General features: G+C 38.8%; 1 protein-coding gene across 1 annotated transcript in view; it reads left to right on the plus strand.

Annotated features, from left to right (window-relative positions):
• Nucleotides 1–649: 649 nt before the first annotated feature.
• Nucleotides 650–26,584, plus strand: part of LOC140141475 (uncharacterized) — a 58,078-nt gene continuing 32,143 nt past the window's right edge. The window contains 1 exon segment of the mRNA XM_072163354.1: nucleotides 650–823. Coding sequence (XP_072019455.1) covers nucleotides 776–823 — 48 coding nt within the window. The 5' untranslated portion in view covers nucleotides 650–775.

Consider the following 26,584-nt stretch of genomic DNA (forward strand, 5'->3'; position numbering starts at 1 on the left):
AGTAGAACTTATCATGTAGAACACATTGAAAAAAAAAAATAAAAAATTTTCCAAGCAATTATTTCAAAATGGCGATATCACCTAAAATGCAATTTGAACACGAATTAGGCGAAATAGGGTATACTTGAATTTTTTGCAAAAATGTGGAAACAAATTCCATTTTTTTTATTTCCCCAGTAGAACTTATCATGTAGAACACATTGACAAGAAAAAAAAGAAAAATTTTCCAAGCAATTATTTCAAAATGGCGATATCATCTAAAATGCAATTTGAACACGAATTAGGCGAAATAGGGTATATTTGAATTTTTTGCAAAAATGTGGAAACAAATTCCAATTTTTTTGTATTTCCCCAGTAGAACTTATCATGTAGAACACATTGACAAGACAAAAAAATTAAAAAAATTCCAAGCAATTATTTCAAAATGGCGAAATCACCTAAAATGCAATTTGAACACGAATTAGGCGAAATAGGGTATACTTGATTTTTTTGTAAAAATGTGGAAACAAATTCCAATCAGGACTATTTTGTTACACATTTGGCCGCGGAATCTTATGGTGGTGTACTCCCTTATAACGGGACCGTATTTCCCTTTTAAAGGGAATTTTTAATTTGACCCCCAATCATGACTGACCTGACCTGGGATTTTTTCTGCGTCTCGACACCAAGGTGATGAGCATGTACAACCTCATAACCTGCGACGGAAACATAGCTAAAAATTGGGGATGTTTTGCAAGTTTGATCGGATGAAGTTCACCAGAGTATTATCAGTATAATGCCACGTAAGGGTCTTAAAGTTGTAGCCGATCTGAACATCCAGGCGGTAAGATTCCAGTGTCATGAGTGTGTGAAAATGAAAATTCATACCTTACAAGTTACATGCTAGTACGACTACGAGGAACCCATACCGTACATGCTAGTTCGCAACACAAACTTAAATAACGGGCAAAACAGACACATCATTTATCGGTATGACATTTTCGTATTGGTGCTGCCCTATCTAAGTTTGCATCATGTGTTAATGAATTTTTATTTATTCTGGATAAATAATGGGGTATTTAAGGCCCCGAACAATCGATTTTGAGTTTCCCGTCACATAATTTTTGAAAACAAGTGAGGTAACTTTTTCATTATTCATTATTTTCGTGACTTTCATTATATGACAAAATGCGAGTGTAAAACATGTTGTTATTTACCGCTCACTCACTCAAAGGATGTTTAACCAAAGATATAAACTTGCAAAGTCAAAGAGGCTGCAAGGTCAAAATTGATACTGGTCAATTCCTTTCTTTTTACTATTATTTATCTTATTTATTTATAACTAGCGGGACACCCCGCTAGTGAGTAGGCCTAAATGGGAGCGTTCGCTATAACAGGAATAATTACTGAACAGGTAGAATCATTGAAAAGGTACATTTTATTTATATAAATCTGTCTCTTCTTACATTTCCTTTCTTTTTTTCCATGTTATTTATTTATTTAACCCCATTCCCATTATTTTCTAACCCGTTGGCCTAATTACTCGTACCTCTTTTGTCATTTTAATTTCATTTTTCTTTATAGTATAGGTCTACCGCTTCATTTTGTTTATACAACACACATATTTTTCCCGTACTCTCAGAGCGTGTATGCGGAAGTGATCATCTTTATCATAATCCCTTGACCTGTCCATGTACCTTTTTGTCCTTTAATTTTTATTTATTTTTCCTTCTTTCTGTATTATCATGTCCACTGGTCTCTGGCTCGCAAGTCGCGTGGCTCTCGCGCCGTTCTGTACGCGCATTGGCGTAGTGCGCATTACGTACGCAGCGTCGAAGCGCTGCCTGCCAGCTGCAGTGACGCGCAGGCTGGTAACTGATGATTTTCATAACAAAACCCGTTTTACCCATATTTTCACTGTTTTTGCAGCCAATTCTTGACCGATTTCAACCAAATAAAGTCGAGGCAATTTCCCGTATATTCCTCGATCTCCCGTATGAATTTGGTGACATTTGGATCGAAACTGACGGAGCCTTTTACATAAACCACATACATACATACATATACACATAGAACATTAGCCTATTTATAGTAAGATTTTGTGTGATTTAAGTACAAATTATCCAGTTGACGTTGACATGCGATATCGTCCACTGCATGACACAGTGGCATAACCAGTGGGGGGGGGGGGCAAGCTGCCCCCCTGGCGCCTGGGCACAAAAAAAAACTGGGAAGAAGAGCAAAAATTTGGAAGGGGAAAGGGGAGAAGGAGAGAAAAAGAGGGAAGATAAAGGGGAAAGAAGAGAAAAAAGAGGGAAGAAGAAAAAGGGGAAAGAAGAAAAGAAAAGAGGAAAGAAAAAGGGAAGGAGAAGAGAAAGGGAAGTAAAAGAGGGAAGAAGATCTATAGGCCTACTACTTTCATTGTGAAATTGTACTCTGAAACTAGAGTTGGGCGACTAAGTCGCCAATAGTCGTTAGGCGCGACTATTACTGATAGTCGCGACTACGACTATTGAAAACCAAAAGTCGACTAATGCAAGTATATTTTTGTGTTAAAAAATTACTTTAAAAGAGCACCAAAACCAACCAAATACTAACATATAAACTGCGAAAAATGTGAAAAAATGTTAGTCATTGTCTTACCAATAGTAACACTGACCAACAAGTAATCATAAAGTCCATAAATCATCATTAAATTGGTGTTATTGACTTGTTGTCGAACTACTTTCCCACAAGATAAAAGCCGTAAAAAAACTCAAATTACTTAGAACTGTCGAACATCTCATTATGATTATAATTTATGCAGCGATAACAGGTGTAGCAGCATCATAGCGTGCATGTACAGACCCAGGTTGGGTGTTTGTACCAACTACTGAAGGTATGAGATTATTTTAACTTTGGAAAGAAACAGCGAGAACTTCCGAGAAGTGTTTTCCAAAAGGGAAAATTTAGGAAAATATTATTAGATTAGAAATACTTTTCACGTAATTTCAAAAAGCTATGCTTATTGTGGTAACAGAATATTTAGAAAGCAACAGGAAAATAAACAAATTAGCTGACAAACAGTCGTAATGTTGCAATGCCACCCCTGTAGCGACAAATGCAGTAGTCTAGATGAGGTCAGGTGACGTAGGTCGGAGGTGAAAGTTAATCGTACATGCACGATGCAACACGTTCATGAGCATACCATGGAAAATATGCACTGCCGTACCGGCATGTTTACATATTTCCATGCACAGCAACATGGAAACGAACGAAGATCGCTATTGGAATATTGAAGGTTTGAGAAATTATATGAAGTTTCTTGTGCTGGAAAGTGGCAAGTGAATTTAATTGAACAGAAAAGTTAGGCCTATATTACAGCATTTTACAGTCAAATATTTGCATCGCAAACGTGCGATACAGTCACAGTGTAGCAATTTGTATCGCAACAGTGCTGGTTTGTGTAGCAAACTGTGATGCGATGCCGGCAATCACGGATCCTGTAATCATGCATTATAAATACTAAATTGCCACCAATCTTTCACCCGATTTTTCAGTCCAATTTTAACCACAGGTAGTCGCGACTATAGTCGTAGTCGCGACTATTTGCTGTCGACTAGGAAAAAAGTGATAGTCGCCCAACTCTATCTGAAACACTGATTTTTTAGCTTCTCATATATATGCAAAAAACCAGGAGCTTTAGGGGGCTCTGCCACCCTTGACCCCCGCCGGGGCTTTGCCCCTGGACCCCACCAGGGGCCCTAAGGCGGGCCCCTGGACCCCACCCGTTTTACGCTTTGCGGCAAGCCGCTCGCGACATAAATGCTACAACTTTTGATCTGAAATTTTTCAATCTTGCCCCCCGGAAGGTCAGGTCTGGTTACGCCCTGGCATGACAGTACGACCACTGTCGCATATCTTAATTGATATGTACATGACAAATCTGTAATACAAGCGTCAGCAAAGTCCCATCAAATTGAAATCAAAATACTGAAACAATTGCAATTCATGAATTGGTAAGTTTTTACAGCTCCACTATCGAATCTTGCGCCAACAAAATTAAAGGGAAAACCCCACGCGTACGTATTTTGTTGATGTTGAATAGCATAGTTCTTGCAGCAATGTCATAAACACAACGGAGTTGAAATATATAATTTTTTGCTCTTTTTGTATATTAAATTAAATTTAAAACTACGTTGAATACTATTTAAAAATAAATAATTGATCAATCGGGACAACAAATATAAAATTAACAGTATTAATATATTTCTTTAATTACCACAAACAACGATATTGTGCAAAGTCACAAACAGCACTGCAGAATAAAAAATCAGAATTGACAAATATTTTTGTTCGACCGCATATTTCGTGCAACAGTGTCACAATAGAGCAGAGTTGAAATATATAAATTTTGCCATTTTGTACAGTCAAATTAATGTAAAACGATACCAAGTACTATTTTAAAATATATGATTCATATTTATGAAAAGAAATCCAAAAATAACAGAATCAATATATTTTTTTTTAATTAGCACAAACATCACTATTCATTGTGCGATTTTGCGAACAGCACTGTAGAATCATTGATCTGCATGACAGCATTAATCTGTCAGTCCAGTATGATACGACGCGTGGAAAAGGACAGCGACGCCAACATATTTACAAAGTATTGCGAACCGGACCTACAGGATCTAGGCTATCACTATCAGCGCCAATCAACCGGCCGCAATGAGTTTACTGCCGTAGCGAAATCGATGTTTTGAATTTGATTTTTCCACTAAAATGCACGGATTTCATCGGTTTTTTTTGCAAAAATGATAAGATTTTATTTTTATTTTTTTTTTTTTTCAATAATGAATTCAAGTGCGGGCCCGAAAATGAAGTGCGGGCGGCGACGGAAACTCAAAATCGACTTTGCCAGGCCTAAAAGGGCATTTCGTGATACACAGCCTCATCCCCACTTTTCTCAAAAAAAGTTGAGATTTTTATATCACTGGAAACCTCTGGCTACATAATGTTTATAATTATACAAAATATTTCTTGCAGATTAATTTGTTTAGCAAAGATATCGTGAAATTTGAATTTCGTTCTGGTGCACCAGAACGAAATTACAACGTATTGTCTATCATGTCTATGGAGCAGTGTAATACACATAATCATGCATAACTCGCAAACGCAAAATCGGAATCAACTGAAATTTTGGGAATATGCTTTTTTCGTGGATATGTACTGAAAAATGTCATAAAATTAAAAAGAGGATGCTAGGATCACAAAATACTCCTTTATTACAACTAGCGGGTACCTGCAGCGCTCACTGGCCCCGCTAGATGAGTAAACGGAGCGGTTAGTAAACGGATTTCATCGGTTTTTTTTGCAAAAATGATAAGATTTTATTTTTATTTTTCGAAAATCGCAATAATGAATTCAAGTGCGGGCCCGAAAATGAAGTGCGGGTGGCGACGGAAACTCAAAATCGACTTTGCCAGGCCTAAAAGGGCATTTTCGTGATACACAGCCTCATCCCCCCTCTTTTCTCAAAAAAAGTTGAGATTTTTATATCACTGGAATACTCTGGCTACATAATGTTTATGTACAAAATATTTCTTGCAGATTAATTTGTTTAGCAAAGATATCGTTGAAATTTGAATTTCGTTCTGGTGCACCAGAACGAAATTACAACGTATTGTCTATCATGTCTATGGAGCAGTGTAATACACATAATCATGCATAACTTCAAACGCAAAATCGGAATCAACTGAAATTTTGGGAATATGCTTTTTTCGTGGATATGTACTGAAAAATGTCATAAAATTAAAAAGAGGATGCTAGGATCACAAAATACTCCTTTAATTACAACTAGCGGGTACCCGCGCTTCGCGCGGGCCCCCGCTAGATGAGTAAACGGGAGCGGTTAGTATAACGATGGAAATGGTAACTAATCATGGCAATTGGTATCGCTTTTAACAGCTCAATTATTACGCGGTTAGTGATGTGGTAGGCCTATATTTGTTGCCTCTACTTTGCAAACGACTTCCTTGGCATAAATTCTTTTATGTAATTTTTGTACCAAACACCCTTTTACTTATTTTTTCTTTGTCTGTCCCTTTTTTCTTTCAGTTTCTCTCTCTCTCTTTCCTGCGTTCCATTTCTCTCTTTCTTTTTCTTGCTTCACTTTCTTTCTCTCTCTTCTTTCTTTCTGTCTATTTTTTCTTTGTCTTTCCCTTTCTTTCTTTTCGTTTTCCCGTTGTTTCTCTTTCTTTCTTTCCTTCTTTCTTTCCTCTTTCTTTTCTTTTTCCCTCTTTCCTTCCCTCTTCCCTTCCCTCCTTCCTTCCTTTTTCCTTCCTTCCTTCCTTCTTCTTTCTTTACATAGGCATAAATCCCGAGGTGAGTAATAAATTCCTCAATATTTTGATAAGGGGCATGGTCTACTGAATCACCTCCATGTTGACGCATGTATGTGAGTTTCTTTCTTTCTTTTTCCCTCTTTCTTTCCCTCTTTCTTTCGCTCTTTCCTTCCCTCTTTGCTTCCCTTCTTCCTTCCTTTTTTCCTTCCTTCCTTCCTTCCTTCTTCTTTCTTTACATAGGCATAAATCCGGGTGTGGATAATGTGCGAGTTGCGAGTGCGAGTTGTGAGTTGTGAATTGCGAGTGCGAGTTGCGAGATGCGAGTTGCGAGTTCTTGTTGCGAGTTGCGAGATGCGAGTTGAAATCTGCGAGTTGCGAGTTGAAATTTGCGAGTTGTCAAAGGAAGTTGTGAGTTGGATTGCGAGTTGACATTTGCGAGTTGAAATTTGCGAGTTGCGAGTTGAAATTTGCGAGTTGTGAGTTGAAATTTTGTAAGTTGCCAAGAGGAGTTGCGAATTCTTCACATTCTGAATGTTCTGAACTTTCAAAGCCATAATGTGTGATTTGCTTACAACTCACAGTTTTTATAAAACATCTCCATGGCAATATTAGTCATACATGTACTATATAGCAGCACATTTCTGTGTAACGTATCGGGACCATGGCCTGGATGGAGAAAAATTAACTTGGCTGTCAGTGTTAAAATCCCAAAATAATCAGTAGTAAAATAATATAGGCCCCTATTATAAGAAGTAGAACGATTTATCTGCTATGATTAATTTATGGAAAACACTTGGACTACATGAAAATGATGTATACAGGAATATGCAAAGGCAAAGCAGGGCAAGCATTCAATCTGGGTGTCACAATTGTTTATGAATTGCACACATCCCACAATACATTGTACTGTACTTCTGAAATGAAATCACCTAAATTGGATTATTTATAATATGGGCATAAGACTACATATGAAAGTATTGACAGTTGCTTTGAAAATATTTCTCCTTAATATTTCTCCGGCTGACTTTGGATCTGGAGTGATGTTTTACAAGTACACAAGTGTATACACATACATTGTGTAGCACTACTTTCAGGCTCTGTTGCTTTATATACTATCAAGCGGGGTGCATTCATCGCGGTTGTTTCTCGACACACACTTGCTATTGTGTGAGGGCCACAGATTGTGGCTAACATTGTAGAGCTTGAAACTAGTCAATTCCACTGCATTAAATGGGATGAACAATCATCATGATTGTATTTACTGTGACCATGTTTATGCCATGTGTGGTGGCATGACAGAGCTCTAAGAGCTGCTCAAAGAACACCATAATAGGCCTATAACATAGGAAGAGCTCTAGTGGTGTCATCCATCATTGATTCTCCCACATCTGCACTATGTAAACAGGTTATAAATTAGCTAGACTTGTATCCGAGTCTACCTCGTCTGAGTCAAGCCGACTTGAGTCTACCTCGTATAAGTCAAGCCGAGTCCATTCGAATCCGAGTATGAACCACTGTCAGAGTCCTTTTGTGTCTGAACGGACTCAAGATCAGGGTGCCGAGTCTCAGCTGAGTCAGAGTCCAGCAAAACTAAATGAAATGAGTCCGGCTCAAGTCTCTGACTCACTTTGACTTCATGTTCAAAATTAAAGTTATGAACATTATGTCAAAGATTCCAAATAGAGATGAATTTGAACCAATTGCAATCCCATTTATGTATATTGTACACAGCTACAATATGTGCAAGTCATTATTCCCAGTGTTATTATCTTTTCAGCTGTTTGACTAGAATAATAAGGGTTGTACAAAAATAAATTTAAAAAGGAAAGTGGAAAAATTGAGTGAAGCACTGGTTTGGAATGAGGAATAGGTTACATCATAACATGGATTTGGTTGGGTAGAAGTGTAACACATGGATTCGGATAGGGGCCCTTATAAATTTTAGCCTGGCCAAGGGCCCGGAAAAAGGGTAAATCTGGCCCTGACTGCACAGGTGTACAATTTGCAACAGTGCAGTATGAAACCTGTGTGCTGTTTGTGTTACTAACAGTGTACCTGCTCAGGGGCAGCGCTAGAACTAAACACTCCAGTGTCCGTGAGAGGGACCACCGAACTTGCATAAAATTAAAAAGTAGGGGGTCCGGAGTAGAATTTGGCGAGTCCAAGTTGCACAAATGCAGCATAAATAGTATGTCTGCAATAGCGCTAGATTGAAAAACTGGGGGTCTGCAGGGACCCCTGAACTTGCAGAAAATTTAAAAACAGGGGGTCCGAACTCTATTTTGGTGGGTCCGGGACCCCAAAAAGCAACCTAGCGCTACCCCTGTACCTGCTATTATACATGTCCCATTCACACCCTATCTGATACATTGTCATGTATTTTCCGTGTTCACATTTCACCTAGATTTTCAGGTGGCTGGGTCGAGTTCAGAGATGTTGTTTGAATGTGGAATTCAACAGGACCTTATTCATAAAAAATAATTTGAAGTGTTAACTGGTAATGCAACACATCTCCAATATTTTGCAAAATCTTTGTATAGAATCGGGTCACCTTTCAACATGATCAAATGAATTTTTAGTTCACATTTTTGTGAGTGTGTTAATATTGTTTCTCCTCTGTATAAAAAGCTCACTACTCTCTCAGGACTACTCTCTTTTATAACAAAACTGGTGAACATTATATTTTGTCTAATTTTGAGAAGGAAAACTGTTTGGAATTGACAAAACATTAGTTCAATTAAAGAAATGTATACAGTACGTGTAGCACATGCTTGAACTTTTCTATCCTTTTGGCACTTTCCTTTATAATGTTGCCTCCCTGGAGATGTTGTGTGTAGAAAATATTTCAAAGTTTGGGTGAAAAAATGAAAATGTCACTTTGCACCCTCCCCCACACACACCAACCCCACACCCCAATGTTGTTCTATTTTTACTTGCTGTAACCCGGGTGATTTTGTAAAACACTAAAACCAAATTTTTGTAAAATGATCTTGAAGTAAGAACCCATGTCACATGAGAAAATACGGTAAATCGCCCAAAACTGACAATTGCTGGAAATTACAGTAAATTGCCGAAAGTTATGCTAAATTGTGACCGATCGCTATGAATCGTGTTAAATTTTAATAAATCACAGCAACTTGAGGTAAATTTTACAAAATTGTTTCAAATTTTGATCAATCTGTAAAATCGCCAAAATTCTGCTGAGAAAACTTAAAATCTACAAATTGCTGGAAATCACAGTAAATTATGCTAAATTGTGACCGATCACTATGAATCGTGCAAAATTTTCATAAATCACAGCAAATTGAGGTAAATTTTACAAAATAGTTTCAAATTTTGATCAAACGGCTAACATCGCCAAAATCGCTTAAATTCTACAAAATGGTGATTAATGAGCAGAGATTGTGCAAATATATTGTGCGATTTACCATCTTTTCCCATGTGACATGGGGTCTCTTACATTGCGATAAGCCGGATGATTTTGCATGTAAAACTCACACATGTGTATGTTAAAATGATCTGATTTTAATGGGTAATGAAGGTCTAATTCCAATAGGGGGTAAAATAGGGGGTAAAACAATGTCTGTATATTTTGACAAATTATCAACTCGCAACTCAGAAGAACTCGCAAATGTAAACTCACAACTCGCAAATTTCAACTCGCAACTCGCAAATATCAACTCGCAAATGCCAACTCGCAACTCGCAAATGCCAACTCGCAACTCGCAAAATACCTTTACCCCATAAATCCCGAGGTGAGTAATAAATTCCTCAATATTTGATAAGGGGCATGGTCTACTGAATCACCTCCATGTTGACGCATGTGGGTTTCTTTCTTTCTTTCGTTCGTTCTTATCTATGCCCGTGCAACGGGCATAGATATTGTATTTGTTGTGTTTAGTCTTGGCTTCTCCTTCTCCTTCGCCTTCTTCTCCTTCTCAAGATCAGTCCTTTGCGCTCCTCTAGCTCAAGAACCAAAGAAGCCTCGGGGCCCATACTTGGTACAATGATGGCCCCTGACCCCTAGATACATCTTAGGGTACCCCCGACCCCAGAGGTCAAAGGTCATGGGCTACAGGGGGCAATATGTGTAAAATTTCAAACAGCTCTAGCTCAAAAACTATAGCGCCCTCAGGGTTCATACTTGGTACAATGATGGCCTATGACCCTAGAAGTATGCTATGCTAGCCGCAACCCCAGAGGTCAAAGTTCATATGCTTTAAAAAGCAAAATAGGTACGACCGGTTAACACAGTATATCGCAATAGGTAGCATTTTGGTAGCTACCTGTATTTGCAATGATGAAGGCTTCAAATATACGCCAAGACGTACAATGTGGTTAAGAGGTTTTAGGGACACAATGTTTTGGGATTAAAGGGGTATTCTCCAGACTGGTAGTGTTTCAGAGAGAGTGAGGGTCTGATGGAGTATAAGAGAGAGAGATGGCTTGGTGGGGTATAGAGAGAGTTTGGGCCAGCCTGGTGGTGTTTTAGAGCGAGTGAGTGTCTGGTGGATTATAAGAGAGAGTGAGGGTCTGGTGAGGTATTAGAGAGAGTGTGCGCCAGTCTGGTGGTGTTTTAGAGCTAGTGAGTGTCTGGTGGAGTATAAGAGAGAGTGAGGGTCTGGTGGGGTATTAGAGAGAGTGTGGTCCAGTATGGTGGTGTTTTAGAGCTAGTGAGTGTCTGGTGGAGTATAAGAGAGAGTGATGGCTGGGTGGGGTTTTAGAGAGAGTTTGGGTCAGCCTGGTGGTGTTTTAGAGCGAGTGAGTGTCTGGTGGAGTATAAGAGAGAGAGATGGCTTGGTGGGGTATTAGAGAGAGTTTGGGCCAGCCTGGTGGTGTTTTAGAGCGAGTGAGTGTCTGGTGGATTATAAGAGAGAGTGAGGGTCTGGTGAGGTATTAGAGAGAGTGTGCGCCAGTCTGGTGGTGTTTAGAGCTAGTGAGTGTCTGGTGGAGTATAAGAGAGAGTGAGGGTCTGGTGGGGTATTAGAGAGTGTGTGGGGCAGTCTGGTGGTGTTTTAGAGCTAGTGAGTGTCTGGTGGAGTATAAGAGAGTGATGGCTGGGTGGGGTTTTAGAGAGAGTTTGGGTCAGCCTGGTGGTGTTTTAGAGCGAGTGAGTGTCTGGTGGAGTATAAGAGAGAGTGAAGGCTTGGTGGGGTATTAGAGAGAGTTTGGGTCAGCGTGTTGGTGTTTTAGAGCGAGTGGGTGTCTGGTGGAGTATAAGAGAGAGTGAGGGTCTGGTGGGGTATTAGAGAGAGTGTGGGTCAATCTGGTGGTGTTTTAGAGCGAGTGGGTGTCTGGTGGAGTATAAGAGAGAGTGAGGGTCTGGTGGGGTATTAGAGAGAGTGTGGGTCAGTCTGGTGGTGTTTTAGAGCTAGTGAGTGGCTGGTGGAGTATAAGAGAGAGTGATGGCTGGGTGGGGTATTAGAGAGAGTTTGGGTCAGCCTGGTGGTGTTTTAGAGCGAGTGAGTGTCTAGTGGAGTATAGAGAGAGTGAGTGTCTGGTGGGGTATTAGAGTGTGGTCCAGTCTGGTGGTGTTTTAGAGAGATTGATGGTCTGATGAGGTATAAGAGAAAGTGAACGCTTCGTGGGGTATTAGAGAGAGTATGGGTCAGCCTGTTGGTGTTTTAGAGCGTGTGAGTGTCTGGTGGTGTATAAGAGAGAGTGAGGGTCTGGTGGGGCATTAGAGAGAGTATGGGTCAGCCTGGTGGTTTTAGAGCGAGTGAGTGTCTGGTGGAGTATAAGAGAGAGTGAGGGTCTGGTGGGGTATTAGAGAGAGTGTGGTCCAGTCTGGTGGTGTTTAGAGCGATTGATGGTCTGGTGGGGTATAAGAGGGAGTGGAGGCTGGGTGGGGTATTAGAGAGAGAGTATGATCCAGTCTGGTGGTGTTTTAGAGAGAGTGATGGTCTGGTGGAGTATAAGAGAGTATGGGGTTTCGTGGGGGGGTATTAGAGAGTGTGGTCCAGTCTGATGTTGTTTTAGAGAGAGAGAGAGTGATGGTCTGATGAGGTAAAAAAGAGAGTGAAGCAGTGTAGGGTATTAGAGAGAGTGTGGGCCAGTCTGGTGTTATGAGCATTACATGTGTATCAAATGAAAGCTTTAAACAAGGGCTTTCACATGGTGCTCACCAAGTTTTCGTTTGTGAATAGGGGAAGGGAGTTAGGTGTGGTCACGGGCATAGATATTCGTGTTTGGTCAAACACAGTTACTGTGCCATCTAGTTTCTTTTATATTTGTTTCTGTTTCATCAAGAGGGCCTATAGCAACATTGGGTTTCAAGAAAGTTGAGTTAGGCCTACATAGTCGGTGGGGTGGGGATAACCCCTCCCCAATATTTTGATTTAGTGCATGGTCCATACAATCACCCCCAAGTTGACACATGTAATGTATAATAGATGTAGGTGTCTGACAAAATTAACCTCATTTTTGGCCAAACTAAAAAAGTGCCAATTTTTGCGGTCTTCATGCGAGTTTGTTCCACTTTTGCACAATATAATTCACCAGTAGGCCTAATTACTCCACCCAGGTGTAAAATGGGGAGCTACTGGGGGTAATCACAATCTAAGTCGCTGAGAGTACATATGCGCATCAGTTGCGGACTTGTGGAAGCGGAAATGATTCTGATATATCCTAATGGCAGCGGAATAATTGTTGAAGTGTGCTGGTACTTAGGTGTAGTGCACGTTAAATCACCAACATTTATTTTATTTATTTATTTAATTAGCTTGCCATAAATTATTCTGTCGCCACCAAGATGCTGGCTTCACTGTAGGCCTATTTCAAGAAATTGATTTAAACGGACCCCATCCCCCCATGTCAAAAGAAATCTACGCCATTGTTAATGTTGCCAAAAGATGCCGGATTCACTATTAAGGCCTACTTCAAGAAATGTTTTCATCCCTATCCCCGTCCCCAATGTCAAAAAGAAATCTACGCCATTGTTGAGATATAATAGCGGTTGCGGTTACCATGCTAATAATGCCCCACCCTCCCTATCGAAATTCAACACAACATGACAAACGAATAAACTCAAATTACTTTCCAATATATGCCTAGGCCTACCTTGAATTTAAAATCTTTGGAAAGTCATCACAAAAGAAGTTTCGAAAGTTATCATAAACGATTTATTATATTTGCGGTTACCATGCTGCATAATGCCCACTCTCCATCGAAAGTCACCATGATCACGAACGGATAAACTAATATCACTTTCAAAATATTATATCACTTGGACCATTTTTCGAAAATCATAGCGGTTACAGCATAGGTTTTACAAAGTAAATACGAAATGTGCGCCTCGTCTTCAACATGCGGCGTATAGTATACGCCAGATTAAAGCTTGTCCGTAGTAACAAGCAACGCGTTAACCAACCGTAGGCCTACCATTGGTTGATGCACCAAATAAATCCAAATAATTATTTGTGTTTATTAATTTATCTATCTATCTATGCATTTACCATTCATCTGGAAATGCTAGAACTTATTTATTTATCTATTTATTAATTTATAATTTATCTATAATCTCTGAGATGATACCGATGAATCGATCATATAAAGTATCGATTATCGGCAAGTTCCTCTTCAAAGTATCGATCAGTTCCTCTTCAAAGTATCGATTATCGGCAATAGTATAGATTACAAGCATATAGGAGGAGTTTAGACAAGAAGTACAAGAAGCTGTGTAATTAATATTATGTTATGACAAACATGCAACTATTTAAGCTACAGGAGCCTTGTATTTTTTAGTACAACGTTGCACTAGCTTTTTCTATACACTTCATCCCATACGGTTGTGCAGAGCTACTACGGTATGGGTTCCTCGTACTACCGTACATGCGTATACATCAGGGTCCGGTTCCCCCCATGTCAAAAGAAATCTACGCCATTGTTAATGTTGCCAAAAGATGCCGGATTCACTATTAATATGCCTACTTCAAGAAATGTTTTCATCCCTATCCCCGGCAAAAAAAAAAAAAAGAAATCTACGCCATTGTTGAGATATAATAGCGGTTGCGGTTACCATGCTAATAATGCCCCACCCTCCCTATCGAAATTCAACACAACATGACAAACGAATAAACTCAAATTACTTTCCAATATATGCCTAGGCCTACCTTGAATTTAAAATCTTTGGAAAGTCATCACAAAAGAAGTTTCCGAAAGTTATCATAAACGATTTATTATATTTGCGGTTACCATGCTGCATAATGCCCACTCTCCATCGAAAGTCACCATGATCACGAACGGATAAACTAATATCACTTTCAAAATATTATATCACTTGGACCATTTTTCGAAAATCATAGCGGTTACAGCATAGGTTTTACAAAGTAAATACGAAATGTGCGCCCTCGTCTTCAACATGCTTGGCGTATAGTATCGCCAGATTAAAGCTTGTCCGTAGTAACGAAGCAACGCGTTAACCAACCGTAGGCCTACCATTGGTTGATGCACCAAATAAATCCAAATAATTATTTGTGTTTATTAATTTATCTATCTATCTATGCATTTACCATTCATCTGGAAATGCTAGAACTTATTTATTTATCTATTTATTAATTTATAATTTATCTATAATCTCTGAGATGATACCGATGAATCGATCATATAAAGTATCGATTATCGGCAAGTTCCTCTTCAAAGTATCGATCAGTTCCTCTTCAAAGTATCGATTATCGGCAATAGTATAGATTACAAGCATATAGGAGGAGTTTAGACAAGAAGTACAAGAAGCTGTGTAATTAATATTATGTTATGACAAACATGCAACTATTTAAGCTACAGGAGCCTTGTGTTTTTTAGTACAACGTTGCACTAGCTTTTTCTATACACTTCATCCCATACGGTTGTGCAGAGCTACTACGGTATGGGTTCCTCGTACTACCGTACATGCGTATACATCAGGGTCCGGTTCCCCCCATGTCAAAAGAAATCTACGCCATTGTTAATGTTGCCAAAAGATGCCGGATTCACTATTAATATGCCTACTTCAAGAAATGTTTTCATCCCTATCCCCGGCCCCAATGTCAAAAAGAAATCTACGCCATTGTTGAGATATAATAGCGGTTGCGGTTACCATGCTAATAATGCCCCACCCTCCCTATCGAAATTCAACACAACATGACAAACGAATAAACTCAAATTACTTTCCAATATATGCCTAGGCCTACCTTGAATTTAAAATCTTTGGAAAGTCATCACAAAAGACGCTTCCGAAAGTTATCATAACCGATTTATTATATTTGCGGTTACCATGCTGCATAATGCCCACTCTCCATCGAAAGTCACCATGATCACGAACGGATAAACTAATATCACTTTCAAAATATTATATCACTTGGACCATTTTTCGAAAATCATAGCGGTTACAGCATAGGTTTTACAAAGTAAATACGAAATGTGCGCCCTCGTCTTCAACATGCGCGTATAGTATACGCGTATTAAAGCTTGTCCGTAGCAACGAAGCAACGCGTTAACCAACCGTAGGCCTACCATTGGTTGATGCACCAAATAAATCCAAATAATTATTTGTGTTTATTAATTTATCTATCTATCTATGCATTTACCATATATCTGGAAATGCTAGAACTTATTTATTTATCTATTTATTAATTTATAATTTATCTATAATCTCTGAGATGATACCGATGAATCGATCATATAAAGTATCGATTATCGGCAAGTTCCTCTTCAAAGTATCGATCAGTTCCTCTTCAAAGTATCGATTATCGGCAATAGTATAGATTACAAGCATATAGGAGGAGTTTAGACAAGAAGTACAAGAAGCTGTGTAATTAATATTATGTTATGACAAACATGCAACTATTTAAGCTACAGGAGCCTTGTATTTTTTAGTACAACGTTGCACTAGCTTTTTCTATACACTTCATCCCATACGGTTGTGCAGAGCTACTACGGTATGGGTTCCTCGTACTACCGTACATGCGTATACATCAGGGTCCGGTTCCCCCCATGTCAAAAGAAATCTACGCCATTGTTAATGTTGCCAAAAGATGCGGATTCACTATTAATATGCCTACTTCAAGAAATGTTTTCATCCCTCCAATGTCAAAAAGAAATCTACGCCATTGTTGAGATATAATAGCGGTAGCGGCTACCATGCTAATAATGCCCCACCCTCCCTATCGAAATTCAACACAACATGACAAACGAATAAACTCAAATTACTTTCCAATATATGCCTAGGCCTACCTTGAATTTAAAATCTTTGGAAAGTCATCACAAAAGAAGTTTCCGAAAGTTATCATAAACGATTTATTATATTTGCGGTTACCATGCTGCATAATGCCCACTCTCCATCGAAAGTCACCATGATCACGAACGGATAAACTAATATCACTTTCAAAATATTATATCACTTGGACCATTTTTTGAAAATCATAGCGGTTACAGCATAGGTTTTACAAAGTAAATACGAAATGTGCGCCCTCGTCTTCAACATGCGCGTATAGTATACGCGTATTAAAGCTTGTCCGTAGCAACGAAGCAACGCGTTAACCAACCGTAGGCCTACCATTGGTTGATGCACCAAATAAATCCAAATAATTATTTGTGTTTATTAATTTATCTATCTATCTATGCATTTACCATATATCTGGAAATGCTAGAACTTATTTATTTATCTATTTATTAATTTATAATTTATCTATAATCTCTGAGATGATACCGATGAATCGATCATATAAAGTATCGATTATCGGCAAGTTCCTCTTCAAAGTATCGATCAGTTCCTCTTCAAAGTATCGATTATCGGCAATAGTATAGATTACAAGCATATAGGAGGAGTTTAGACAAGAAGTACAAGAAGCTGTGTAATTAATATTATGTTATGACAAACATGCAACTATTTAAGCTACAGGAGCCTTGTATTTTTTAGTACAACGTTGCACTACCTTTTTCTATACACTTCATCCCATACGGTTGTGCAGAGCTACTACGGTATGGGTTCCTCGTACTACCGTACATGCGTATACATCAGGGTCCGGTTAGTTCACCACGTAAACTTGTATGGCTCAAAATTCGGACCGCTCGCCATTCAGTTCAGTTTAGTATAGGATTTCCCGCCTTTTATTTCAGGCGCACCACCAAAAAGGTACACGTAGGTTAGCTAATGCTAAAAGTATCAGTAGTTCACATTCACAAAATAGAAGTTCACATCAAAAGGTAGTTCATATCAATAGAAGTTCACATCAAATACACAAATTCACAAATTCACAATTTAAGTTTACTGATTTCTGTGTTTTGAAATTTGTTGACGTTTTAATGATCCCCGATTTCCGGTCGATTATTTTAGCTTAGACTGCGGAACTCAGTCCTCAATGATAGTCAGTCATTTATCTTTTGGTCGTTATATGACTATCATTTGAGGACTGAGTTGTTATAAATGATATATCTTCCGAGGTGCAATTTCAGACAATAGCTGGGGATTAGTGGGGCAGAGGTTATCTATTGAATCCTTTCATGACCACTGAAGCATAGTCAAGTCTGCCAAGGACACTCGGCACGAATTGAAAGACCATGTCAACTCTCGACAAAAGAATGCATGCATGTCAAAGGTCATACGACACCAATTTGGTGTTTGTTATGCTCCTCGAAATTAGTACCTTAAGGTCTATGTCTGATTTTAGCTGTGTCATTTCATGTGCATGATGCTGGACAGGTATCAGTTTGTGAATGAGGACATCGTATAAGTTCCTTGTATAGGGGCCTGCAAGGGTATATCTGGTTCCATACAGCAATATGCAGTATTGCTGTCTGGTTAGCAGGTACGAATAATTCCGCGTGAATTGAGACGTCCGCATGAACAGGACAAACACAGAGGACTTGCCTAAATCCCGTATCCTACTATCACTCAAACAAGCAAATCTCTTCACGAATTCACTTGCGATCCTCCATCATCAGTTGAAACAAACATCTAAGTTTCCAAAAACAACTAAATGTGTCATTCCTCAAAACTACAAGTAACTTCATTAATCAAAAATTGAAATCCTACTATTACCCGTTATTGAAAATTTTGTTAGATTTATGTCAACCAAAAGAACGCACGAGCCGGGCGCACGAGTCGAGTTCAGTTGACCAAAATAGTGCCTCCTGCCCTGGTCACCTCAGATATGACGTCAGTATCAAGCTGCTTATTAAATATTCATGAAACCGACCACGTGGTCACAGTCGGTGGATCGGATTGGTTATCTTACAGGGGTCAGAGATATGCATATTCAATCATGTATGAAAACAGTGATGCGGATATAGTATCATCACCGGGACTGAGAAATGCGACATTTTCAATGTTGAACCGGGGAATTTTAGACACGGAGACTCCGCTGAGATTTCTACAAATTCATCCAAAGGTAACCAAAGGGTTGGAGATCGCATTTTTAACTATCACTAAATGTTTCGGAATTGAGGTCGGCCAAAAAGTAGACCGTTTCGGGGACTGTAATTATTGGTGTAGATGTCACATTTTGAACAGTGCCAAGATTCTAGCATCAGACCATTCGCCTTCTCAAGATACAGCCTTTATAAGTGTTAGGTCACTTCTGTACAATTCTTATAATTTGTTTTATGCAAACAAATAGCAATGCGTGTTTTTGATAGGTTTTCATGTCCGATTTTAACGATAAAACATTATTCCCTATATAGAATAATAAATAATACTTTGCATAAAAATCGGTACAATATTAACAATTTTAGTGATGCAAAAATCGTGTTTTGCTAGAACTTGTGAATGTGATCTCTACTTTTGAACAGAAAACGCGAAAATTCAAGTGATGTTTACGATGGTGAGCGCATGAACACACGAGGTCAAAACGCGGTTAGCAGTCGGACGTAAACACGGGAAATCGGGTCTTTTTATATAGCGCTATTTTTCTCAAAAAGTAGACCTAAAATATGGTGTCATTTTCAGATATGTTATGCACAATTTTGTTCTGATTAAGTTGATATCAAATATATATTTCAAAGTAAGACGTAACTCGACTTATAGCCTAAAACGTGACCCCTATTTTACACGTAAAGTCTATATGGAAAGCTATTTTGTGGCATGTAGGCCTACCCTTTTTAAAGGAGCAATTCCATGCGTTTTCCGCGTCTTTATCTATTTAAAATGCACGCGAAGAAAAGAGGAGGACATCAACAAGCTGCGTTCATGGACGCCGCCAGGTTTTTCGCTGTACGCATGCGTTTGCTTGAATAGGCCTGCTTTTATTTCCAATTTAATTAATAAAAGTTTCGATTTTGGTAGAAGTTTGAAACCTTTTGATATGAATTAAGAAGAGTTTCAAAATATTGAAAACATTGTTTATTGGTGTTTAAATTACAAAGAAGTTTTTCAATTTCATTGTTATTTTTTAACCAATTTTTTTGTCATTTAAACTCAAGTTTTGACCTTTAATTTTAATAAAATTACATAAAATATTAGATTTAAGATATTTAAGTTTCTAGTTTGCTTTATTTATACCACTGTCCAGTATTTTAAATAGCTATAACATTCAAAGTTTAATTTATATTAATATTTAATTTCAAATAGCCATTCATTACATCGCTTTTTGGACAAAACAAGTTAAAAGTGACGCTGGAGGGGGGGGGTAGGCCTACTTGATTGACATTTCTTATCTTTTTAAATATTCTGCAGGTACTGAGAATGTTTTAATTTTGAAGGTATGCACTTGTAAAAGATGTTCAAAGAACGTTTACTCTTAACATCAATTAATATCTTCATGAAAATAGCAAATCAGCAACCATTGTGCATTCATGTGCATCAAAATGACGAAAAATGGCAATTGTCGGCTATCATGCTTGTGCTTGAAATCGACATCCTGTCTAAAGTATGAAAGAAAATACCCCCAAATTACTTACAATTAATTTAAAATGAGGCCTAAAAACGATGTTTTAGCCCCTTCAAGGGTTCATACCACTAAATCCGCATGTGAAGCGGTTTCGTAAAAGTTTATCACGACTATAGTCCCAACTTTGCATAAAAATTGTGCAAAATCGGTACAATATTAACAATTTTAGTGATGCAAATTGTGTTTTGCTAGAACTTGTGAATGTGATTTTTGAACAGAAAACGCGAAAATTCGAGTGATGTTTACGATGGTGAGCGCATGAACACACGAGGTCAAAACGCGGTTAGCAGTCGGAAGTAAACACGGGAAAAGCGGGCCTTTTTATATAGCGCTATGTTTCTCAAAAAGTAGACCTAAAATATGGTGTCATTTTCAGATATGTTATGCACAATTTTGTTCTGATTAAGGGATCTGGAATGAGCGTTTTAAGCGTTTCGACAGTATTTTTTGTGGGACATTAGAGCACATCAGACATATCGAATTGCATTCTGAATACGAAGAATGTCTTTCTGATATCAAATAATTATCTTTTTTTGAAATTCACGATATAATACAAATTTTATGACAAATTATAAAAATTTGATATTTTTCACATTTTTGATATATAACAGTCCTTGAAGTAAATTTTATAAATCTAATGATATATTCTTAAAGTGTATGTAGCTGGGAGGAAAAGCCGACGATCAGTTGAAAATTTTGACCTTACATATTGAAGATATGGATTTTTTTCCCAAAAAGACCTAATTTTTTTTAGTGTTTTGGGAACAAAAATCCATATCTTTAATACTTAAAGGTCAAAATTTTCAATTGATCGTCGGGCTTTTCATCCCACCTACATACACTTTAAGTATAAATCATCAGATTTATAAAGTTTACTTCGAAAGTACTGTTAAATATCAAAAATATCAATTTTAATGATTTGCCATAAAATGTGTATTACATTGCGTAATTTCAAAAATCAAAATTATTTGATATCAGAAGGACATTCCTTGTATTCAGAATGCAATTCGATATGTCTGATGTGCTCTAATGTCCCACAATAAATACTGTCCAAACGTTCATACCCCATCCCTTAAGTTGATATCAAATATATATTTCAAAGTAAGACGAATCTCGACTTATAGCCTAAAAACGTGACCCCTATTTTGCACGTAAAGTCTATGGAAAGCTATTTTGTGGCATGTACCCTTAAAGGCATTTGCAGGTGGTTATTGTGAAGTATTTTTAATATCTATACATCTGCCTACTATGAAATAGCGTCATAATTTAATTTTGGTGCACATTTTGGGTGCTTTTGATGCTCAATTTCCCTCATATCTTGCATGCATGTAAAATCACTCGACAGGTAAGCTTACATGTACTGGAAGTATTTTGACAACATTGGATGGGTGGTTAATAATTTCATTTGTGTTTGTTGCAAAGTCGCTGGGTGGGCGCTTATTGGGGCATGGGTGCTTATTGGAACGAATACGGTATGTGTTTTACTGCATTTTGTCTGTGAAGTGGAGATTTTAACTTGCCTGATCAACTGGGCTACTGAATCCATCACTGGTCATCAGTACAGTGCAGCACTCAACAACTGCTTCCTGTCCACCTAGCTTTCAGGACCTGGGTCTCAGTCAAATTGTTGATTTCCCCACCATGCAGAGTCGAAAACACTTTGGATCTGTTTTTGACCAATAGACCGTCTCTCGTCAGCAAGTGCATTCCCCTACCAGGTGTGAGCGACCACAAGATGGTTCTGACTATATCTGATGTCCGTGCCAAACGCCAAAAATCTGTGCGGAGGAAAATCCTTCTGTGGAAGAAAGCAGACATGAATGACATCAAGTCTCATCTCCTTGAGTTTGCCAGTTTATTTGTGTCTACCACCACAGTTGACTGCCCTGTAAATGACATGTGGAAGCAAATCACCACCAATTTGCACCAGATCCTTGATGACTGTGTCCCATCGAAGATGTCCACCACAAGATTCAACCAACCGTGGATAAACAGTCACCTTAAAGCTCTATCTAGGAGAAAGAAGAAGGCCTATTTGTAAGCAAATAAATCAAAGAAAGAAAGTGACTGGTCACGTTACAAGAAGCTAAGTGTACATGCAATTCAGCTGCCGCAAAGCTTACAACACCTTCATTGACAACATGATTTGTGGTGAGTTGTCTACTAACCCGCAGAAATTTTGGTCATTTGTCAAAAGTAAGCCCTGCGAAAACACCGGAGTGGCTCGACATCCTCCAGAGGGACAGTACCATCAAAGCAAACCTGTTGAATGACCAGTTTGTATCAGTTTTTACATCTGAAGACTCTGAAAATTTGCCTGACCTTGGCCCAAGTCCTCATCCTGAAACTCCTCTGTTTGAGATAGGAAGTGAAGGTGTCAGCAGCTTCTTTCCAAAATTAAGCCACACACTGCATCTGGATCAGATAATCTTCCAGCATACCCGTTGAAAGAAGGTGCTGAGGAACTGGCTCCGGTCTTTACACTTCTATTCGAAGCCACTCTACATCAGGGCAGAATACCACACAGATGTGACACCAATCTTCAAAAAGGGTGATAACCACAAGCCAGCAAGCTACCGGCCTATAATATCTCTTACCTCAATCGTTAAGATAATGGAACATATAAACCATCCATAGCCAGATCATCAACCATCTCGACACTCATGGTCTTCTTACGGAGAGACAGTTTGGATTCAGGAAGAAACACTCGTGTGAATCGCAACTTCTTTTGACCATCCACGACCTTGCCAGAGGGCTACGAGACAAAGAACAGATCGACGCTATCCTTCTGGACTTTTCAAAGGCATTCAACAGGGTACCGCACGAGCGTCTCCTCCTGAAACTCCACTACTACGGTATTCGTGGTCCACTGCTATCCTGGATTCGTGATTTCCTAACTGCCCGCACCCAGCAAGTCATCCTAGAAGGAAAGAAAAGCAACCTGTCAAATGTCACCTCAGACGTGCCCCAAGGAACGGTCTTACATACATGTAGGACCACTTCTTTTCTTGGTTTTCATAAATGATTTGCCGGACTTTGTTACATCTGATATCAGAATCTTTGCCGACGATTGCCTCCTGTACCGGCCAATAAAATCACAAGCGGACGTCACAGCTCTCCAGGATGACCTTGCAAATCTTCAAGCATGGGAGAGAAAATGGTTAATGTCCTTTAACCCCGACAGATGCGAAGTGTTAAGAGTTACTAATAAAAGGAAAAATATCATCAATGCAAATTACAACATCCATGGGTCTTCACTACGCATCGTCGATGAAGCAAAGTATCTTGGAGTCACGATTCAGAATAACCTCAATTGGAAACCATAACATCAGCAAGAAGTCAAATAGCACCCTGGGCTTTCTACGCAGAAACCTACGGAAATTCCCACCCAATGTAAAGGAACAGGCTTACAAGACGTATGTTCGACTAACGCTTGAGTTCGCCTCCTCCGTATGGGATCCTCACACCAAGGACATGGTTTCTCAATTAGACATGGTGCAAAGACGAGCTGCTTAAGATTTTTTGAGTCCGACTACCATCCTAGACACAGTGTGACCCAGATGCTTGAAAATCTCCAATGACAGTCGTTAAATGAACGCCGAGCACATAACAAAGTCACCATGTTATACCGGATTGTTCACGGCCTAGTCGCCATTCCAAGTGGTCCACCCTACTTCATTCCAGCTACTAACACAACCAGAGGCCACCACCTGCAAATTAGACAACAAAACTGCAGGATCCAGTCCTACCAGTGCTCTTTCTTCCCGACCGCCATTTGCCTGTGGAACACACTACCAGCTTCAGTCGTATCTGCCCCGTCTTTGGAGACTTTCCGAAGCCGGCTGAGTCCACTGTCGCCTGTTAGACTAGAAGAGGACTTTTTACTCGCACATCAGCACCACTTCATCTGCACTCAGCGAATCCGTGTTTCCGCTCGCACCCTTTGCACTGCACACAGTACGACTATACTCGGGAGTGAAAACTTCTAAGAGGACTGTACTTATTGGAAGAAGAAGAAGAAGTAAAGATTTTTAAATCGCCCGTAAAAATTGTGATATACGGTATTTAATTTTGAGAATTACAATTACTAGCGGGACACCAGCGCTTCATCGCACGGGTCCCCGCTAGATGAGTAAATGGGAGCGTTCACAGGAAGAATTACTGAACAGGTAGAATCATTGAAAAGGTACATTTTATTTATCTAAATATGTCTCTTCTTACATTTCCTTTTTTGTTTCTTTTCAGTTCTTCTACATGGAGCTATTTTGTTCACATATAAAAAAAATATTTGCTGTTTACATTTTTGTAGCTTGTGATTTTCCGTTTCCATGTTATTTATTTATTTATTTCCCATTATTTTCTAAATTTGTTCTTTTTTACATTTCCCTTTTAGCTTTTTTTTTTTTATTTGCTGCTTGTGATTTCCCGTTTTCATGTGAATTAATTCTGTTCTCATTATTTTAGCTTTTTTCCCCCTTACATTTCTGATTAGTTTCTTTCCTTCTTTGTTTCGTTCCCGTTTCATTTAGTTACTTTAACCTGTTGGCCTATTACTTGTACCTTTTTTGTCCTCATTTTAATTAAATTTTTCTTTATAGTACCGCTTTATGTTGTTTATACAACACACATCTTTTTTTCCGTATCTATTACGTCCTCTCATGTACGTCCATGTACCTTTTTGTCCTTTATTTTTCCTTCTTTCCGTATTATCATGTCCACTGGTCTCTGGCTCGCATAAGTCGCGTGGCTCTGCGCCGCTTACACGCGCATTGGCGAAAGTGCGCATTACGACGCTGGCGCCGACGCGATGCCTGCCAGTTGCAGTGACGCGTAGGCTGGCAACCGATTTTCATAACAAAAACCCCGTTTTTACCCATATTTTCACTGCAGTTTTTGCAGCCAATTATTGACTGATTTCAACCAAATAAAGTCCAGTCCATTTCCCGTATATTCCTCGATCTCCCGTATGAATTTGGCTACATTTGGATCCAAACTCACGGAGCCTTGCGTCCTTTGCGATCTACATACCCACATACATACTAACACCCAACATTCCCCTATTTATAGTAAGATACTTTATAGCAGTGTTCGAAATAAGTACTTATCCTCTTGTCCTCTTGTCCAAAAATCACTGGGGACAACCATATTGAGCTATGTACATGTACTTATCCCCTGGACAATCACTATATTTTACCTCCAAAAGTATGACACATTATGGGGACAACCAAAATGTATTGAGGACAAGCAGAATTTATGCTTTAGTTATCCTCGGGATAACCTCCAGATTTTCCTTATTTCGGACACTGCTTTATAGGTACGGTATAAAGGAACACGTTTAGCCCATTAAGTTCCAGGTGCAAGTCCTATAACAGTATTTAACACAATGCATATGTAAACTTTCTTTATCTGTGTCAATAATAGAATATTGATTTCAACGGAGTATGGAGCTTTATGGAAAAAATACAGGGTGTTGACACTGTGCAGCGTAATAGTAGTACAAGGAACTTATACGACGTCGATGTCCTCATTCGCAAACTGATACTATCTGTCCATCGTATATAACTATAAGACTGTTCCGGTACGGCAGCGTGTTGAAGGAATATTACACAGTCAAGAATAGGCTCCATCTTCCGTTTGTTGGGATCCCGGGTATTCATTTTAGTGTCTCTGCTGTACAATGTAATTATTAACCAGGCGATGTCGGTGTGCCCAAATAGACTAGACGGTTGGAAGGACATACAGATACGCCATATTTCTCACACAAATTCTGTGGAAAGTGGAGGGCACTGTATCGAGTGGTGAGATTGTTGGGATCCAAGTTGATGAATGGTGCACAGTGTCGGCACCCTGTATTATAAATACTTTTTTCCCTGCAATGAATCACATCTTAATACTCCCTTGGTGAGCGACAGGCGATTGGTATTTCACAGAATGCAAGAAAAGGAGTCCTATCTGATTGGCTACATGTAGAAATCGATCGTTCAGTGATGAAGTATAAACTCAAAATGTAGAGATGTATTCAATTCTATTTAAATCAATATTCTATTATTGACGCAGATCAAGTTGCATAGTGTCTCGATATGGTGCATTGTATTATAGACTTGTGATTTAATATTCTATACAGCATGTGGATCTGAGTTGAATGGGCTATGCGTGTTCCTTTCGTGATTATAATTCTCAAACAGTTGAATATATCACATTTTTAACATGATTTAAAAACAAAAATGGTGAAAATGCAGTAAAATATATACGTTTATTTTCCCTTATTATGTACCCAACTGTGATACAAAAAAAACAGAATTTTCTCTAAAAAATAATTTTGGTACATATTTACACCAACAACGCACATGTCCAATATCATGAGCGTGCACAGCGCCTCGTTCAGCTTTAAAAAATCTTGAAATTTCAGCCTATCTG

This window comes from Amphiura filiformis, chromosome 19 (genome assembly GCF_039555335.1).
Source record: "Amphiura filiformis chromosome 19, Afil_fr2py, whole genome shotgun sequence".
NCBI classification, from domain to species: domain Eukaryota; kingdom Metazoa; phylum Echinodermata; class Ophiuroidea; order Amphilepidida; family Amphiuridae; genus Amphiura; species Amphiura filiformis.